The sequence below is a fragment of the Caretta caretta genome, chromosome 7 (genome assembly GCF_965140235.1).
Source record: "Caretta caretta isolate rCarCar2 chromosome 7, rCarCar1.hap1, whole genome shotgun sequence".
Lineage (NCBI taxonomy): Eukaryota > Metazoa > Chordata > Testudines > Cheloniidae > Caretta > Caretta caretta.
In genome coordinates, this window is record NC_134212.1 from 26,432,757 (window position 1) to 26,454,126 (window position 21,370).

Consider the following 21,370-nt stretch of genomic DNA (forward strand, 5'->3'; position numbering starts at 1 on the left):
AAAAGCAATTTCAAAAGACAAAACTAGCATCAATTCAAAAAAAGACATAATGTGGAAAAATATGCTTTCCTTATATTATAGTAACTGCATGTTCCGAATGTCACTTAGGTAACTGTTTAATCAAATTATAAAGCCCCTTAAATGATCTCCGTTAGAAAAACAATATATTATGCACATAAAGTGATATCAACATGTCTCTGAATCAATTTCCCTATAGAAAAAATTGTACACAGAACAACATAAATTCAAGAACTGAGCCTTGTGATATCCCCACATGTTTGAACCTGATTGGAAGAAAACCCCCACCAAATAATAAACTGGGAGTCATTTTCTGATCTTCTCCAGAATCCCAAAGTCTGCTGCATTTTTCCAGCAGGGCTAGAGAATAAAAGCTTTTAAGTCACCCTGCATCAGATTGATTCATAAAGCTAACAGGAAAAGTATTATGAGGCAAGGCTTTATGCTATGATAGACATCTAGGAATACTCATCGTTGGCAGTCTGTTCATCTTTGGCCAAAGGGGTGGAACTCTGGTTTGTTTCCCTGGGTAACGTATGGAATTCTGTTCATACTCCAACTCACTTTATATGCCCTTTGGGAACAGTATCAAGTCTTAAAATTAGCTGTAATTTTTTTTGATCAGATAGGGAGTTGATTGGCCAGCTTATTTTTTTCCACAATTTCCATGGAAGAAGAAAATTACAAATCTAGGACATTCACTTAGTGTTTAAATCCATTGTGAGGTTGACATTTAATTAATTTTTATGTTTTCAACTGTCTGCTGAGACAGTCAGTTAGTGATTGAGAGATTTCATCATTGAAGGTGACTTGTAAACGTTTATTTTCTTTCTTTTGAAAAATTAGTTGTGTGCTAAATGCTCAGAACAGAAAGGGTAAAGGGGCATTCACTAATTGCTTTATTCTAAATGCACCTTTTAAAAAAATATTTTTAGGGCAGGTACTAGAAATTCACTGGTGTAATGCACCATAGTGGGCCAAAAATTGGTAGTTTTAAACTTCTAAAAAACAAAATACTGTATATCTTTTAACAAACAAATTTAAAACACCCAAATGTTTGCAGCACTACATGCTATCCTTAATTACCAGAGCCCTTATGGCCAGTGCAATTTCTGGTAGGGATGGTATTGCAGCATGATGCTTTGTATGACATTGGTCAGTGGGATTCTGCAGGCCAGAAGTAAGAATTTTTGAATGGTATGTTTGGACTTTTATCATGCCCTCCTTCTATGGAAGCCATGGGGGTTGGGGGAAGTGGTGGAATAAGACAAGCCAGTCAGAGTAAATCCAACTCCTATGTGATTATCAAGAAGTATGAATTATTTTATTAATATTTATTGTTTGTATTGACCGGAGCATTAGAAATCTTAGACATGGACTAGGACACAATTGTACTAGGCACTGTACATACACAACAACAAAAAGACCATCCCTGTCACAAAGTATACAACAAGACACAAGAGATGGATATTGACAGAGGGAGATTTAAAGGAAACAATGAGAAAATATTGGTCAGTGTGATAGGCAGTTCTCAGCATACCAATGTCCTAACTATAACTTAAATACTAAACTGTTCCAAATGTAATACAAACTGATCATAAGCATGAATAGAACTACATGTATTATCTATGGAAACAGCTATCATTTCCTTCTCTTTAGCCAAAGATGTATGGACTGTCAAAGATGAATGTTTCTGGATAAATCTCATGAAATTCAGTCCTATGACATACTACTTTTCCTGTATGCTTTAAGTATAAAATGATTCTTTGACTGTGAAAATTAAGATTTTTGGAAAATTGTATTGATTTATTGAGTTCATTCACATGCTATATAGGTGTAGATTGCTGAGTTATTGTCTTGTAGAGTTATAACATCACATACAGGCATAGCAGGGTTAAGAAATACAATTAGCCAGGAAGCTGAGTGAAAATGCATTTCTCTTAAACCTTTTGCTGGAAGAGTTCCTTTTTGCTAAATAATTATTTTCTTTTGTGTAAGAAGAGCTTTTATTGTATTAATTATTGACATCTTCCTTTGTATGCAGTCGTTTAGTTACTGTTGTTTAAAGAATCTTTGCTGACTTACATGGAAAACTCATAACTAATTGGCTTTCCTTTTTTTCAGTTGTTTGTATAGATATTTAAAATATTAAATCCTGAATTCTTCAGGGTGTGTTTTTTAGAGTCTGAAAATACTGTAGTAATTGATTTAATATGATGAGCCAAATTAGTTATTTTTATTTAACAGTTATATTGTGGTAGCAACTAAAAACTGCAACCGGGTTGGATTCCATTGTGCATAAAGATATAATAAATGACAGCCCCTGATTACAAAGGTTTAACCTGTAAGGGTAGGTCTACAGTATAATAAAAAACCCTGTGGCACTGAGTCTGGAGTCTCAGTCTGAGGTGCCAGTCTGAGCCCAAATGTCTACACTTCAATTTTAAGCCTAAGGCCTAGTCTACACGGGTGTGTGTGTGTGTGTTTTCGATCTAAGTTACACAACTTCAGCTACGTGAATAATGTAGCTGAAGTTGACGTACTTAGATCCACTTACCGTGGTGTCTTCACTGCGGTATGTCGACTGCTGATGCTCCCCCGTTGACTCCGCCTGCACTTCTTGCTCTGGTGGAGTACCAGAGTCGAAGGGAGAGTGCTTGGCGGTCGATGTATCGCGTCTTCACTAGACGCGATAAATCGACCCTCACTAGATTGATCGCTCCGGAGGTAAATGTAGACATGCCCTAAGTCAGATGACCTGGGCCAGTTGCGGCCATGCTGTGGGTCTTTAATTGCAGTGCAGATGTACTCTAAAAGAGAAGGGTGTGTAATGGGTGAATAAGACTAACAAATGTGCCGGAGTGGGAAGATGAGATAAATATAATTTGCTCACTGCAGTTGAATGCTGTTGGTCATTCATTGTCTGGGCAACAGTAGCAAAAAAGGGATAGGAATCCTACTACATTAGGGTTGCAAGGAGGGGAAAGGGATTTACCTTAGTGGAGCCAAAGGGGGAACAGTAAGTGGCTGGACCAGGTGGGGGAAAGGGAAGATATTTGTATATTCAGGAAGAACTCTCTCATTAGTCACAATCAGCAGCAGCCACCAGCTCACCCATGTGGTGAAAGTATGACTGTTTTTAATGATCTGTCATTGGAATTGCGTTGGTTGCTTTTTATCTTTTCTTTTTTTGTGGGGTGTGGGCTGGGAAGGAATTTTTCCATCTTTGCCAGATTGGCTGAGACAGGGTGCTTTTTTCCATTTTTCCCACAGCCGGTCAGGAACTGATGAGGTAGGTAAGGAGGTTGAGATGTTGCAACTTAGTAGGTAGCAGATGTGACAGGTGTCTAATGCAGGTACTCATTACAGAGGATATAGTTCACTGATAAACAGGAGTTGGAAGTGTATTTAAGGGAAAGCAAGCCCTAAGGATGCTGGAAAAGGGGGTGTTGGGGCTCCTAATGTCTGGTACAATGGAGAGAGAACCTTGTTTTTTTTCCAGACGCTTCCCTCCCTCCCCCATATGAGGGGAGGGCAGTGGGGTCAAGCAGTGATGTGGGACTAGATTGGGAAGAGGGATTACTGTTGGCAGCCATCCTAAATAGGTAAAAAAGATTAAGAAAAGAGTGATGACCTGCACTGTATGATTTACTGCCAGATAAGTTAAGTGAATAAAGTTGTGGTCTAATTAAAACACATCTGTTGCATCATTTCTTTTTTTCTGTTTGTCTGAGACAATGGGATGTGCCCAATACTTATCTGGTTAGTAGTAATAATCACAGCTCTCCACCTGCTTAGCCCTTATCAGGTTGTTCTTTACTGTATGCATTATGGAAAGAGATGAGTTTTGAGGAGGAAACTGAATGATGATGAGATGGCTTTATGGGTTTTGAGAGGAAGCTTTGCCCATTCATAAGGAGCAATATGGAAGACAGCACGAAATGGAGATGCAGTGATATAACTGAGAGCAGCATTTGGCGCCAAATTTTATGAAAGATTTGGATGTTGATTTTGTACTGTCCAGGTTATGAAACAGTCTCCAAGTCATTTGAACTCCCATTGACAGTTACAGAGAAGCTTTCCCCCCCTTGAAAATGTACTTCATTAGCTCTCCAAGGAGTAGGCTATTCTTAAGACACTCTAAGGAACGTGTTCCCTCTGTTTCTAGTGTTTGGTTTGAAAGGGACTAGTTTACAACATCAAAAGCAATTGCTTAGAGATATAGTTTGAGGGTCTCTTAGGCACCTTTATTTGGGCTTATAAAAAAGAAACATGAATACAGGATTATGTAATTAAAATCCAAAATATGGCCCCTTGAAGTCTCACCAGAAAGAATGGAGATCCAACAAGACAGGGATGATAAATTGCTTGATATGGATGAAGGAAGAGGGCAGGAGGGAAGATGACACATCCACAGAATCATTTGCCCTCCATCCTTGAAGATGTGTCTCTGCAGGAATTGAGCTTTATAGATGGGAATAAGGTTGGAATGGACAAGTTAGGACTTGCAGGACATAGAGCCTGTCCATAGTATAGTTCCCACTAATCCTGCAGGGAATCATCAAGTAAGCTCATTCTGAACCCATCAGCATTATTTTAGTCACCGCCCCCTTCACAGCTCTGAAACTCGTTGAAGGAAGGTTTGGTGGCAATGTCCTATGGCATTGTACTTTCATGTAGGTCAGTGGGGCTGAGAGGGCCAGAAAACAATAGCCTTTACACAGATGATTCTGAATTCCAGCAGATCCTATGAGAACCCTAGAGTACCTCATCTGAAACCCATTTTGTTCTAATTGTGCACATGCATGTGAAGGAGACATGGACAGAGACTATAAGATAACCACATATGGAAAATCATGGACTTTACAGTCACCTACAGTATGTGAAAAACATTCACATCAGCATCAGAAGCACGACTGTGAATAGATATTAAAATATTTTTCAATTAATGGTTTGTACACAGTTCTCAATGTTGTCAATATCTACCCCCAATCTTCAGCTTTGAAGAGTGGCTGATGTTTGCTTTTGTTAATTGTACATCTTTGTGTAGCAATTGTAACCCTTATATTTTTATTACCTGTAGATTAAACTGTGAAAAATATCATACTGTGAATACATGAAAACTGAAATGCAAAAGCTACTGTAGATGGTGCTGCATCAACCCATTATATAATTACTATTCTTAAAATGTCAAATTTGAATTTAATGGTTTTAAATTGCTTGCTTCAAATATTGGTAGAAAAACTCTAAGCAGAGAACTTCAGTAAAAGATTTTAAACGGCATTTATTTTTCTTAGTTTTTGAATTAGCAACACAGTGTACTATAATTGAATGAATTATGATTCGATGTCTGGGCAGAAGCAGCAGTGTTGTATTTGGACTAAGAAATTACTTGCTGGCTTTGTCACAGTTGACGTTAATTATTGATAGAGGTTTCAGAAATAGCGCATGAGCCGACAGCGATGACTGTAATATAAGATAGAGACTGCAGTGATGCTAGAGGGATCATAAAAAAGATGCACCTGTAGCATTTGGACTTGTGCAGTCCTGAACATCAGACTTCTAATTTGCTGTGGACTGTGCTACATTTATATGAGACACAAAATAATGGAAAGATGAGTCGTCAAGCTTATTTTTATCGTGTCCCTCCACAGGAACTACACAGAAGAACCCAACTTCAGCCTGAACCAGCAAAGACAAAAGCTCTTCAGACAGTTATAGAGATGAAGGTATGGACTTTGCATGCTTGCCAATATGCAGTCTTTTAGTTTGAACTCAGTTAATACCAGTTAATATTAAAACAAGAAATGAGCTGTAGCTTTTATTATAGAATTCATTTTTGTGTAAAGCAAGAGGATAATCAGTATTCCTCCCCCCCCCCCGCAATAATTCCTAAATTTCATAGATCTGTAAAACAGTTTGTTTAGATTCCTTGATTCCAAGGCCAGAAGGGATCATTGTGATCAGCTAGTCCGGCCCCCTGTATAACTCAGGCCATAGAACTTCCCCAAAATAAATTTAGATACCATTTGCTCTTGTAAACATCTTATTCATAGTAACTGCACATACATTTTTGCATTTGACTAATACCTCTTTTTGGTGAAAAACTAAGGCCTGCAATTTCACAAACATGAGAATAGCATTCCGAGAAAGGTATAAAAATATTCTTTTGTCTCCAGAAAGAACAAATAATTAATCTTTTTCCAAACCCATTATTGATAAATTAAATAATTTTCCCCTTTCCACCTGTTTCCTCGATAAATCATCCCCGCATTAGAAAGATGACTGATTTCCAGTGAGCAAGCTGATGAACTGGTTTTGCAGATCATAGAAACTAGATCATACAGAAAGTAGTGGCCTTTTTCCTGTAATCATACAGTAGAATTTCATATTCTACTAAAGCATAGTAAACATTTTTTCCTCTTACTAACCTCCTTTTTAGTGGTTCTCCTCCACACACTCATATCACTGTTCTTAGTAGTCCCCTTCAAAAAGCAGACAAGTTCTGCTCAGTGAAGTTTTGCAAGGATAATTTGGCTACATTCTAGGGCGTGTCAATTAAATAACATACAGAAAAAAGTTGGACAATCAATGCATTATCATATTTTAGTTATCAGAACAGCTTGGGGTATATTTCAGGGAAACTTTTTTAGCTTTAGTAATTAGAAAACTTCAGAGGCCTGATCCTGCAAACTGTTATGCCTGTGTATAGTCCTTTGATGAGGCTACTCACATGAGCAAGAGTTAGTAGGATTGGATCATACATTTATTAATAAAGAATTAGTTCAGAACACACACATACCGCCCCCCCCCAGCTTTTGCCACAGATAATGAGAATACTTGCTTATGGCTTGCTTTTGGTTGGATGTTGATGTAAATCTGGACTAGCTCCATTAAAGTCTATGAAGTTACAGTGGTGTAAATCTGGTGTAAAGGAAGTCTGAATAAGCCCTATGTATTTATGCTGCACACTTGTCATATGATACAATATTATAAATGGCAAAAACCCGAAAACAACCTTATCATCCACCTTAAAAGATAAATGACTCTTCAGCACTGAGCTGCATATTACTCATTTTTTGGATGTGAAATTCTTCTATTACAAAGCTGTTATTTCTTTCCCAAAACTATGTGTGTGATTTGCCAAACTACTGTCAAAGCTGAGTGGATAAATGAATATTAATGAAAGGTATATTTTTATATCAGCTTTTTTTAACAGGGCTTCTGGGTATTTATGCCATTATCTGTTTCTGTATAATTCACTGTTCTTTTGATTATTATATTTAATTATTGTGTCTAAGCCACTTTTTCTCAGTCTGTAAATTGCTGGGCTCCTTGCAACCTGCTGGAAGCACAAAGAAACTCAGGTACAATGGGGACAACAAAGGATTTATTTTTTTTTGCTTGAGGCTTAGTAAAACTAAGTACTCTATTGCTGAATATTAAGGAATAAATGCTAAATATTCAATACATAGTTCCAGGTGTGCTAAGCCCAAAGAGAATGATCAGGCATAAAAGAAAAATTAATAGCCTGTCTCTGACCAAATAATTGAAATCTGCCTCTCATACAAACCTTTTAAAAATAATTTTTCTGTTGAAGGTCACTTGCTTATTTTGCCTACCTGTCTCTTAAAACCATTTTCACACTGGAGACAACTCAGAAATTTGTCTAAGGCGAAGAGTCCTTGATTGCTTTGTTTGATATATAGCATTGCCAACATCACACATTCAAAAATTAACAATTCAGACATTCAAAAAAATACCATTAGATTGGTTTAAAATTATGAGATTTAAAGAAGAGTTATGTTGGGATCTTTTTATTTGCCTTCTGGGTTTTGACTCTGCAGGGGTAACAATTTGTAACACTTCTCCACAACCATAAGGGCTAGAATATTTTAATGAAAGCTGAGATTTTCACAAAACTATGTAAATGCACGAGTTGGGTCTTTAAGAAATAACCCAAATATTATGAGATTCATGATAAAATTCTGAGAGTTGGCAAACCATCCTGAATACAATAACGATGGTCTTTCACTTCCGTCATAAAGGAAGTGCAAATTAAGGGCCTTAGTTTTGCCACTGACTTCTATTATAAGTGAGTCTGAATGCTGAAGTAAATACAGGACTTGCCTTTTTAATGGATAATTATTAGCTTGGATTATCCTATATGTCTAATGAAAAAATGTTCTACCCCTGGCAGTGTCCCATATACTGCTATATATTTTATGCAGAACTTGCTGTTGATTCTAGTCTAGTAATCCATGTATGAACTGATACAAGAACATTGTCCAGCATTTTTGCAGTAATTCCTCAACTACAGCATATTAGAAAGTAGGAGACTGTGTTTTGTTGGGATGATCATTTTGAATGCTTAATATTGAATAAGATCAATTAAAAAATAGCCAAACTGACGTGTTGCACCTGTGAGGATGGTAACAACAAAAAGAGAGCCCTAAAGGTTAAGCTGCAAAATAAATTTTAATTCTTCTGCAAACCCGCAAACCCATTCTCCATTTGGTAGGAGGGCAAAGTCCCAGAGTCACAGGTAGTCTCACAATTTTTCTGCCACTGAAGTCAGAAAGTCCTGTCTTTTGGCTCCTCAGGAGGTTTGGAAATATATTGTTTCCCCTGAAAAAGGATTGAGAGCAGTGCTTTTAGTACCTGGAAGATCTTTGTAATGAGCACTCTCACTGGTCATTGCTGAGTCTGTAATTCCCTCACCTGATACTTTTACCTTTCCCCAGAGCCTTTTAACCTGTCCTCTTTTCATCAAATTCCTACACTCTCCATGTCTCCTCTTCTTCACCAGAATCCTCTTCCTTCCTCATCTCTCCTTTCCCCCCACTCAGAACTGCCATGTTCTCTTTTCCTAGTCCTATCTTCCCAGATACCAACCCCTCTCTGTCTCAAAATTCCTTACTCGCTTTTTCCTTCCAAATTTCCAGACTTCTCCAGACCCCTAATTCTCCCTGCCTGCTTCCTCAAACACAGCCTCCTGCTCCTAATTTCCACTCTCTTCCTTCTTCTCCAAAGTGCCTAGCTCCTCCTCAGTTTCCCCTGTACCTTTCACCTCCCTTGTCCCTTCACTCTCCACAAAAGCACAGTTCTGCTGAGATGGGTCAGAAGACAGAGTGATCGCCTAGAGCCAGGAAACTTCAGCTCTCTGTCCCACCCTATCCCTCATTTCTTCAAGATGTATTGTTCTCCCAAACTTTCTTATCCAGATTTACTCCTTGGTCTTAAAGGGTCTCTTCTCCCCAAGTTTCCTGTCTGTAATAAGGGTGGCACATAGACATGCTCTTTATTTCCTGGCATCAATCACATGGGATGGGGTACAAGATGTTCCTGTCATATGATGGAGGCCAGTATTCACTGACTCTGTAGGCTATTGTTCCCAGAGTTCTAGTAATGCCAACCCCAAATGTTCAAACATCATGAATCAGGGTTCAAATCAAGAGGTTTATTAAGTAATACATTTTGCGGTATTTTTATTTGCCTTCTGGTTGTTGAGCCTTAGGGTGCTTTGCTTTACATTTTCAAGCTGTAATTTGCAACCAGGAAGGCAAGAATCTTATTTTTTTTAAAATGGAAGCTGAGATCCTCATGTAGACTCCTGATTCCATCAGTTGGTTCACTAAGGAAAACAAATACTGCAAGACAGAGAGTTGGCAACGCTGGTTGGGGTTCCCATCTGTCCCTGTTATTTCTCAGCCCCCACTTTTCCCCAAGGTTCCTCTGTCCTTTCTCCACCTGTGTTCTTCCATCCCCTTATCTGTCCCTCAGGCACAGAGGAGGAAAAGCAGAAGCTGTTGGGCAGGCAGAAAGCCAGTAGTTTGGACTCCTCTTCAGCAGGCTAACATCCTTCTCATTCTGCTGACCTCAGCCTCTCCAAGCTGGAAGCTAGACGGCTAGGGGAGAGTTCACCTCTTAACAGGAATCCTAACTGTCGTCTCCTGCCTGCCCAACAAGGAGCACAGCAACAGCTATTTGTGGGAGACTTCAGTGCAGTGTCTGCAGCTGCCTCCTGTTAGCTGAGCAAATCAAATAAACAGCTAGCTGATCCTCACCCAGAAATGGAAAGCAGGGAGCATTTCCTGAGCACTGGTACCTAAAGCAGCAGCTTCAGACTCCCATTAGCTGTTTCCCCTTGCTCTGCACTAGCTGGCGAAAGTTGGTGGAGACAAACGGTGGTAGGGTTTTTTGGTTAATTTTTTCAGGCTGAAATTTGCAGGGGGACAGTCTGCCTTTTTCTTCTCCCTCCTTAAAATAATACCCAGGCATAAAATGCTTGTTTTAGGAAGAAGGTCATTAAAAAATAGTCTGAAAATCTGAGGTATTCTGATATGCTAGCAAAATGTTAAGTGAATAACTGAATTAGTATAGGTTATAGTTTCTCTGAATGAGATGTAAGCCAAAAGCATGTAATATTGGTGTAATCCACCTTGCTAAGGGCATGTTTGTAGGAGTTTGTGATGTGTGTAAACCTACTCTGATTATTCTGTTGAATGAAAGGTCGTTGGTTAATAATATAATAGGCATCGGTTATTGGATGATACCTCAGGCCTGTTGTTAGTCCAGATCCTCCAGCTAGCTATGTAGTTCAGCGTGAATTGAGTGTTGGAGAAGTGGCATACTTGTTTTGTGTATGTCCTGCATTAAATGCAGATTGGATTTGACAATAAACTCCTTTGATTGTTTGCTAAGATATTATAATGATCTGTTTCCATAACCAGTGATAGAAATGATCTGTCACATCCTCTTCCTCAGCTTTGTCCTTGCAGTGCTAATTTAGATGATACATGAGTAATGAAGTGGAAGGGAAGAAAACTAGAGTGCTGGCGACATAGAGTTTCTGAGATCTTATGTTGTGGCTGTGCAGGCATTGAAGAAAATATTCTTCACCTCCTTTGTAGCTTTCTGCAAAGATCCAGTCAGTGGAACTGTTCCTGATGGTTAATCTAGTTAAATTGGATCATTTGCATCTGATCACGTGTGTGTTTCTTTCTGTAAGGAGTTGTCAGATTACTTGTAATATGCAATTACTCATATTTGGACTGAGTTCTCTGTATCCATGGTGGCTAAATCTTGGGGAACAAATCCAGCATCTTCTATGTTGCATTTTATTATTTGATGAATGTGGAGAAGCTGAGGATGTACAGGACAAAACCTGTATGTTAGATCCATGTTTCTTCTTGCTTGTGAAAAGCAGCAATGAGGTGTTGAGGACCTTGTTGGAATGGATTGTCTGGCTATGCCGAAAGAATGACAGGCAACATTAGATATGGGTTTAATCAGGCTGCAACTTTATTATTAGACAGGTGTCTGGGACTAACCCAGCGGAGAAAATGTGTGCAGTGCAGGTGCAAAATTTATGTCCCTCCAGCAGATTCCCTGCTGGGACCTTACCAATTCCAGCCAATTTTTTTGTGGGGGGCTTCCACGGCTCCCCCGCCTTTTCATCCAGGTCCCTCCATCAATTTCCTTGCTGGGACCTTACCAACCACACCCCCTCGTAGGAGGGGTTAAGGTGGACTATAATGATGGGGGGTTGGCTCCCTGCTGTACTAGTCATAGTAGTCTCCAACTGCCCCCGGCTTGCTCAATTACCAAGCACTCTCCTTAATTCCTTTTCCAAGACATTTTTCTATGCTTTTGTGCCTTAATTTATGGAGTACCTGTACTGAACATCCATTATACACTCAAATAAAGAGTTGTGACATGTGGCCTACTGCCCATCACGCTATGCATGAACAGAGCTTACCTGAATCTGCTGTGAGGAAGGCGAACCACCCCCCGAACTGCACCTGGCCAATATGGTGGTAAGGAAAAAATTCCTTCCCAGCCCCCCTTCGTGGGACGGCTAGTGTAATGCCCACAGCAGATATAGCTAAACACCTGGCATATTTGTGACCTAATTAGGGAGGGAAGGTGGGTGTTGCCCAGCCTGTTCTCAGTGGAGAGGGGAGGGGCCAGGCCCAGCTGATCTTTTTAAACCCCTTCATTCCTGGGTGGTGAGTCATCCACCATGCTCTTTCAGCAGGTTTAGGTTTCCCCTGCTCCCCAAAGCCAGAAAGCATTGCCTTCTTCTCCTGGCCAGCCAGACAAACTCCTCCCTGCTTAAGTGCAGGGTGGCGAATGTCAGTGCCTTGTTTAACAAGGGCAAGGTGTCGGATTTTCTTAAAGAAGCAGTTGTTACACTCTTGCTTAAGAAACCATGTTTTGGTGTGGACAGTTTCTCCAGCTGTCACCCATCTCAAATCTTCCATTTTTGCAGAACATGACATGACATGAAAACTGTTTTACTGTGAAGTCTTACCAACAATTATGTATGCAAACCGGAAATGAGTTTTATTTAATTGGCAAAACCATGAGTAGTAGTAGTATATTTTTGTTTTTTTTTAAATGTTAGAAGATATGTTAATGCTAGGTTATTTACTGCAGTATAGTTAGTTTTTTAGTATGGAATATACATGATATAACAAAGTTAAGAATATATAATAGTACCAAGCTAAACACTAAAAAGTCCAGAAATGTGTAATGCAGCCTTAACTCTGTCTCCATGTGCATCTGCACTATGATATAGACTTTCATTACATGATCATACTATTATTTCCCCTGCCTCATTCAATGCACCAGTTGAATGATGTACATAAATGAGGCAGGGACACATAGTGAGTGAGGCAGGTGTATTTAAATCCATTGCCTCCAATGGAATTGCACCCACTTACACTCTAAGTTTGGGATATGTGTTGTAATAATTTTATATGCTCTTTGGCATATAAGCATGTAAGATTGGTTACTATTGGTTAAAAAAACCTAAAACATTAAAAGAAAAGGAGGTTGAATATATTGTTTGTATTAAGAACTAATACTGTGTACTTAGCAACACCAGGGCCAAATTTTGTTCATGCAAAGTCCCACTTAAACTAGTGAGACTACCTGTGTGAGTAAGTTAGGCAGAATTTGCCTACCAATTTGGCACAATGCTCATCTTCATTGTAAACTAGTGACAATCAAGCTGAAGTACGAATAGCACAGAGACAAGAGCAAAAAGCATTTAAAATGGCAAGATCTTAAGTGAATGAAAATATTTGTGATTTTACCTTACTTGCAGAAACAACCATCTTTATATATTGATCCAGCTTTGATATTTCAGGTATGTTACTAGAAAACTGCTTGTGTGTGTAGTGCAAAGTGTTCTTCTTGTTCCAATTGCACGAATCTTCCCTTTCTCTTGTTTTAAAGGTGAACCAGAATATTTTCTACACTGTACTTTTAAAATCTATACAGACACTGTCTATTTATCATTATTTGTATTTCACTTTTTTCCTAAGGATTTTTTCTTTTTGGCTCTCTTGCAATAGCTGTCATGCTGGGCTTATAATCAGTGAATATTTATCCCAAAAACCTGTTTTCTGTGAAATTAATAATGAAACCATGTCTATTCATAATAGGTTTGGTAATATCCTTTTTTTATAGAACTTAAATTTTGGGCCTAACCTTAAGGTGATACTATCACCTTAGAAAATAAATCTGTTCAGAAAAAAAGCAATGATCAAATGCTCAAATATTGACATAAAAAAACACATGAAACTAAAGGCTCTATTTCTCAATTGAGGGAATAGAAACATACTATGTGATGTGTGTGTTCAATTAAAACTGATCAAGACAGATTGAATTTGCAATTTCAAATATCGAATACTGCCATCGAGTGCTTGTGAACAATCTACAGAGTTACTCACGGAAATAGTTTGATGAATGCTTTTAAGTAACAAATACATTTGGGAATAGTGATTTGCTTGCTGACATGAACAGAAAAAGAGGCAAAATGCCTTGAATAAATTATGTCTTGCAGATTATTTGCCCAGCTCTATATTTTAGAGTGTATGTGTCAGGCAATATGCTACCAGCAGTTTTGTCATAATGTTCTGGGATATGTGAGTCATTATCACTGGAAACTAATCTGAAGAGTCAGCCTAGTACTACTTCAACTTTTCTCTGCATAATCAGGACAATCCTATATTAATTAATTCTCTTAATTTATGCTTCAAGGCAAAAATTTAACGCTGCTGGGACCAGTAAAGAAGGAATCTTCTCCCAGGCCAAATATAGGATTGCACTGTTAGGTAGGGTGATTAATGGGGGAGGAGAGATGTCCCTTCCTCTGAAGCATTGGCAACTGTTGGAAGTAGTGTACCAATTCTGATTAATAGTCTGAGTCAGTATAGAAAGTCCTGCTACATATTTCTGTGTCTGTTAACAGGGTTTGGAAGGCCTAACTTCAATCACTGATGCCATATTTTTGGAGAACTCAGAAGAGTTATTAGTCCTAGTAATATTATACTTCTTCCTTCATCTTACTGTAGCCAAACCTTCTGTCTTTGTGATTCAAGCCCCAAGCTCTGTGGCTTATCTATACCAACATCATTCAAAAATCCCAGATTTTGAATGCTGCTGGTGTAGATAAACCACAGGCTTGAAGAAGATACTGCATTTCAGTGGTTAATTTGTAATGAAAGAGGTGCTGGGGCTCAAGCAATTTTTTTACATTTATAACTGATGCAGCAAGCCCAGAGGTGCTGAGGCTATGAACTGTCATACCTAGAGGTGCTGAGGCTCAGCCCTGGCAAGCCCTTGAACAAATTAAGCGCTACTGCATCTGCTCTTCTTTCAGGTTGTTAGGTTGTCAAACCAAGTGTCTGTAAATTTAGCCCCAGCTAACACTTGTTGACGTTTTTCTGAGAGAACAGATTTCTGTCTGAAATGCTGATTCAACTGAATGGAAACCAGGGAGGCTGACTGGCTGGGCAGACTTCCTGCCAGTCTTCCCAGTTCCCTAGCAGCCCAGCTATCCTGATTCTCCATCTACCTGCCTTGTAGGTTTCCCAGCCTGCTCTGTTCCCCTGTAGCTTGCCTGATGGGACTCTTAGGCTGCCTGGCTGCCCAGCTGGTGAGCTAGCTTGCTGTAATGTAAATTCTTGAAAAATTTCATTTCAGTTCTTCCAAAATGGAATTTTTCAAAAATTTGTGTGCCGCAGAAAATTTTGCATTTCTGAGGTTTATATTCTGATTCTGAATGAAAAAAGATCAGTAATGTGACATTTTCCCACAACATTAGTCACAACACTCTGTTCGAGTAGAAACTAAAAATAAATGTTTGATTTCAGCACTCAGGGCTTATGTGAACAGATACATAAATAGCTACAAGGCATTAAGTGAGAAATTTCTTACAAGAGTTAAATTTTATGCCGCAGGGCATAAACTAATCAATGACGGTGAAAGTAGGGAGATGTAACCCCCGCCCCACCCAGGATAGAATTGCAGAATTAGTAAAACACAGTTACAGGGTTGTTTTTTTTTTTTATTTGGTCGTACTCTGGAGTAACGGGGAAAAGAAGATGCTAGAAATAGGATGTGGGGTTGCCTGGAGCAAATTGGTTTGCTCCTTTACGGAATTTTCCATGTTATAGGGTACGACAGTAGTTGTTTGTTTGTTCACCCTTGTCCCTTCTTAAGGCTGATCATAACCATGATAATTGGTGGCTCTTTTGCCCCCACTCCCTTTTTTGGGGGAGATGATTTCACCAAAACAAGACGAATTCTATCAACAGGCACCTCCGTTTTTCTTTGTCTTACACTCCACCACACACTTTGTTCTTTCCTTCATCACAAAAGCCTTTCAGAAAAATGTTCTGCAGATAGCACAATAAATGCCTAATAATAGATGAGTTTTATCTGAGTAGGTAATATAATGGCAAAGAGATTTTTCTGTTTGCTTCTTTCAGTACCTTAATTCTCCAAGCTCTTCTCATTGCGAATATGAATAATGTTGATCCTCTCGTCAAGATTTAGGTACCATGGTGATAAGCTATGATTCTGTCTATGGAAGCATGTCATATTAGAGTGTTTCACCTAATAAACTAGGTAATTTGGATGGCATTTTGCCTACATGATTAAATACAAAGGGAATTAATTAGATAAAATCACAAATTTTCCAGGATGTAACATTTTGTGTGACTTTGGTCTTTAACAAGACATTTTGTTTTAAACAGAAGGAAGAAAAGGCGCAAAAAACAAACCACCCACCATTTTCGATACTAAGATGGGAATGTCCGCACAGTTGTTTTTATAATTAATTCTGTTACATAACTGTTTGTGAGAGTCATCACCAAAGGGAGCGAAACCTGATATAATCTACAAGTAGAATGTAGAAATATTCCTTCATGGAAGGAGAACCAGATATTCAATCTTAGAGTCATAGTATTAAAAATAGAAAATATTCTTACTGTTACCTTGTCATTCTTGAAGATTAGCCTCCTAAAACACTGCATGTCAGAGTAGCAAGCCTGAATGAACAGGTTTCTGTGGGAATTATGAGGAAGGTGATCAAGGAGGAAATAATCTTCTCTCCCAAAATGGAAGTGGAGGCTGAGCCATGCAGTATTGCTGGGTTATTGGAAGAATAGGAAACAGCTGTTTTCTCCAGCTATTGTGCAATGTTATAAGGAACTTCCTAACTCATATGTAGAAAATATGATTGTTAAATATGGTGGTTGCTTGCTACTGTTGCTAATGAATTAAATTTCTCTCCTCTCAGTTAAAATGGAGTAATGAATCAGATATCACAAGAAGATTTACATTATGCGTAAAACAGATTAAGACCCCGAATATGGTACTACTGCGACCAATGTGTAGCATACCTGGTAGTCATCCATGTGCTGAGGATGCAATCACTCACCAATGTCCTCACCATACAAGATCTGCTCAGTGCCCTTACTGGTCTACTTAGTGTTCTTCTGTTAGAGAGTGGCTCAACGACTCTGTAGTCTTCAGTTAATATCGGCTTACTTAGACTGGGAAATGCACATCACATAGCTTTGTACTTAAAAAAAATAAAATAAAATATGTGCATAGTAATACACTATAAAAAGAGTCTTCTTTGCCAGTGTAAAAACCCTGAGCCAGATCCTGTGGCCAGCTCATCTTGCATATGGTACAGTTCAGAAGGGGTGTGGGGGTGTATACAAGGATGGTATACAGTTTGCCTTTGCATTTCATTCTGAGTTTGTGCTGGGCTTGTCCCTAAGTGTAAATTAAATCAACATGAAGGCTGCTCTAAAATGTGATTTCTGCCAAAATCTCCAGGACAGAAATTTGCAGGCCACAGGAAGCCCCAGACACAGCTGTACAGAAGGAGAATGGTGTTGAAGCCACTCTATTGGCTCTATGCTACTGGATGATACCTTACACTAGGGTGATTCTCCTGTGGCAGGTTAAGCTGGCTTTATGGGCTGAATCTGTTGCTGGGCAGCACAAAACAGCTGCACTAATACTCAGTGATCTGGCCTCTCACAACTTCCTTTTGCTTGGTATGATGGGGTTTACAAACCCCACTTGGGCTGGAAAGGATTAATTAATTGCAATGAGCAACATCATCCCCAACCACTGCACCTGTAGTGGATGTCAGAACTGAGGGAAGGGGCTGAAAAGAGGAGAGCTTGCTCAGGTACAGCTGGCTGGGAAGGAGAGCAACTGCTCTCACTTGCGGTAGAAACCTGGCTGGAGCCAAAAACTGAATAAGGCTGCAGCCAGAAAGAGCCTCAGAAGAGGGAGGGCATGCCTAACATGGGAGTATTTGGGATCTGCCATGGTGGTTAAGCTACCTGAAGGGAAGTGGGGGAGGTCTGAGAGCAGAGGCTAGAGGGTGAATCGGTGAATAACTTCAGAATGGTTGAGAACTAAGCATAGCTGGGATTGAGAGTCATTTATTTCATGTTTGTTTTGGGATGTGACTTTGGACTTTTCTACCCCAGAAATGCAGGTGTTGAACTTTCATAGTAACTTGGCCAGAGTCATAAGCCACCAGAGTGGACTGGAAACCTTGATGGGGAAAACTGAGGCAGAGCCATTGCAGCCCCATGCTCTGCCACAGTGCTGTACAGGGCGCAGTGACCCAACAACATGTGGATTATAGAAAAATCTTTTTAAGAGGGAGTAATATAGGTACATATGACAGACATTATAATACTATATTGCATTTTGGCTAATTAATAGCAATATTTTCAAAAATGGAAAGTCAGTATCCTAAATCCCAAATTAATCTCCTAAATAAGTGTCTCGATTTATCTTATTTTAGAACAGTGACATACACAATCAAATCTATAATCCCCAAAATTTAGAGTAAGGATAGGTATTCAGCAACTATTCCCACTTTCCTGACAATAAGTGTCCCTCTTTTCAAGATATACAACCCTTATCACTAAGTGGAATTACTGAGAAGAAAGGCCCTCTAAATTGTAAGGATAACTTTGAAAATAGGTCTTCGGATCCAGCAAGCAGGTACCATCAAACATCTACTACCAGATATGGAATGTCTCCATCGATGGGTACAGCCCTGATGTCATAACCCGTCAGAAGATGTCAAATAAGCTGACGTTCTGTGCTTCTCTTGCCAACTAGCTATTGCTATGTAAGAGACTTTCCAATAGCTTGTAGCACTCTAAAGATTCAAGCAGTGGCCATATGTTATTGCAGATATTAGAGGCAATATTGGCCAGTTGATAGTTGGGGTCTATCCATTAAAGGTAATATTTCACAAGGCAGTCTCTTGTTTATAGCAATAGTTGATGAAATTCGAAAGGTTCAAAGTTTCATTTTGGGTTAGTAATCTAATGGTAATATTTCACAAGGCAGTCTCTTGTTTATAACAATAGTTGGTGAAATTCGAAAGGTTCAAAGTTTCATTTTGGGTTAGTAATCAAAAGTTCAGATGCTTATCAGAGCTGTATCCAGGTTATCCAACCTCTGAAATTGCAAATTTAGCCTGACCGTATCCTGAAAACAGGCTTTGCTATCATGCAAAAGTTTGGGTGCTGACTACTTTAAGACAGTCTGTAGGTAGTGTAGGAATAACCTTTTTTTAATATTGCAGAACTTCAGCTTCTGGCTAAAGACAGGCAGTACAGTCAACTGAAAACAGAAACAAAGTTTTATTTTACTACAGAGGTTCAAATTTAGTTGTCTTGGGAAAAGGTTTGGTTGAACTTGTATTTTTTGTGGGAGAAAATGGATAAAATCCTGACTCCGTTATAGTCAATAGGCCTTCTGCCATTGACTTCAGTGGGGCAAGGATTTTATCCCAGTTTTTAATATGTCTTGGCTACTTTGTATTCTTGGACTTAATTTTTCTGCGCTTGATCCATGGAGAATTTGTTCCCTAATAGATGTTTGAAAACAGATTGCCAACTGAGTCATTTTGCTATATTCTTTCAAAGTGAAAGTTGTGTGAGAAGGTATTATAAGTCCTAATGATCTCTATCCATCCCCAAGTGAGTAGATTTTTTTAGTTTCCAGACAACAAATGAAAATGAGAGCTGGATCACTGGATTTTTTAAGTGCTGTACTGGCACAAGCTGATAACCAGTCTATGAGGTGACATATAATCCGTGGTATATGAGGTGGCATTTCTGTTGCATATTAACTTGGTTACATACTGTTTGTAAAGCTCTTTGAGACTGTAGGATGAAAAGTATATATCCTGCCCTTGGCTATATGTGGGTATACCAGTGGAGGAAATGGACATAAGGAGACTCCTCTTGTTTCTCAAAACAGCAGGACAGGATTGTAACCTTGTGTTCAAGAGACCACTAGATTGAGAGGCCAGCCAGCTCCTGATAGCCCTAAGTAGTTGCAAGGCCTATAAGGTATTTCCATATACGTCTGGCCCTGCTATCCTCATCTATTGTCCTTCTTTTGTGTGCCTTCTAGGAAGTAGGGCAGGATTTTGCCCAGACTGTGCATGAGCATCAAAATGCTCATTCTTAATAGATACTAAAATAAAATCAAGCATTGTGCTGTCTTTCGTTTGAGAGCAGAGGTCCAAATTCTGTTTTCCCTTAAGCTACTGTCAGTGGAATTACCTAGGATTTACATCAATACACATATCATAGGTGCTGGAACTGGGCTACTGAGGGTGCTGCAGCTCCCCCTGGCTTGAAGTGGTTTCCGTTATACAGAGGATTGACAGTTTGGTTTAATGGCTCTCAGCACCCGCACTATACAAATTATTCCAGCACCCCTGCATCAATATAAATGAGAGCAGAATTTGTTCCAGTTTCTTGTGCTGGTGTATTAATATTGTACTACGTTGCTACAAATATTGCATTTTTAACATCCAGGTTTCATATAATTACAAAACATTCTCTCTCTTTATTTTTTAAATTTTTAATCCAGGACACAAAAATAGCTTCACTTGAACGCAATATAAGGGATCTCGAAGATGAAATACAGATGTTAAAGACAAACGGAGTTCTGAATATAGAGGACCGAGAAGAAGAGATCAAACAAATAGAAGTTTACAAGAGTCACTCAAAGTTCATGAAAAATAAGGTACAGTCTACTAATAAAATAGTTTAATGGTATTAAAATAATGTGAACAGAAGCTTTAACTGTACTCTTCAGTTTAAGCAGTCCTCTGTGAATTTGCTTATGGTAGATCTGCAGTACTTGGCACTGAAAGGAGTTGCTGCAGGAACCTTTTTTGGATTAAAAAAAAGGCACTTGTAAGTATTGATTCAGGAGAGGTAGAGCGGAGGCTAATCTATCACACTTCAGTGGCAAAAACATTAATTTATTTACTACATTTCTCATGTTTTACTCTTCCTTATGTTTCTTTTTCTTTCCTACACATCTTATATATGGTCTCTTCATTTTCTCTTCTTTCAGCTTTATAACTCCTGCTTTCACTCCCCAAAGGCTGCTTTATGACTTTATTGGTTTCCATTCTGACCTACAATATATTCATACCATTTTAATTGTTAATTTTTTCATTACCTTGATAATGGTATTGTGGTTAGTATCACTATGCCATAAATGATGCTGAGTTGTTGTTTCCATTGTAAATGTGTGTTACATGTACAGTATTTTAAAATTCTAATAGTTTTAAAAAATTTAATTTTATAACTCATGGAATCATAGCCTATCAGGGTTGGAAAGGACCTCAGGAGGTCATCTAGTCCAACCCCCTGCTCAAAGCAGGACCAATCCCCAACTAAATCATCCCAGCCAGGGCTTTGTCAAGCCTGACCTTAAAAGCCTCCAAGGAAGGAGATTCCACCACCTCCCTAGGTAATGCATTCCAGTGCTTCACCACCCTCCTAGTGAAAAAGTTTTTCCTAATATCTAACCTAAACCTCCCCCACTGCAACTTGAGACCATTGCTCCTTGTTCTGTTATCTGCTACCACTGAGATCTAGATCCTTCCTCTTTGGAACCCCCTTTCAGGTAGTTGAAACCAGCTATCAAATCCCCCCTCATTCTTTTCTTCTGCAGACTAAATAATCCCAGTCCCATC

The 21,370-nt window shown here is 39.0% G+C and overlaps 1 protein-coding gene across 19 annotated transcripts in view; it reads left to right on the forward strand.

Annotated features, from left to right (window-relative positions):
- Positions 1–21,370, forward strand: part of ERC2 (ELKS/RAB6-interacting/CAST family member 2) — an 840,901-nt gene that overhangs the window by 218,560 nt on the left and 600,971 nt on the right. For all 19 annotated transcript variants that reach the window (XR_012669214.1, XR_012669216.1, XR_012669218.1 and 16 more), the window contains 2 exons: positions 5,673–5,747; positions 20,251–20,406. Coding sequence is in view for 1 of the 19 variants with exons in the window: in XM_075130329.1 (XP_074986430.1) it covers positions 5,673–5,747; positions 20,251–20,406 (231 nt within the window). In the remaining 18 variants the exon portion in view is untranslated. The remainder of the gene's footprint in view (positions 1–5,672; positions 5,748–20,250; positions 20,407–21,370) is intronic.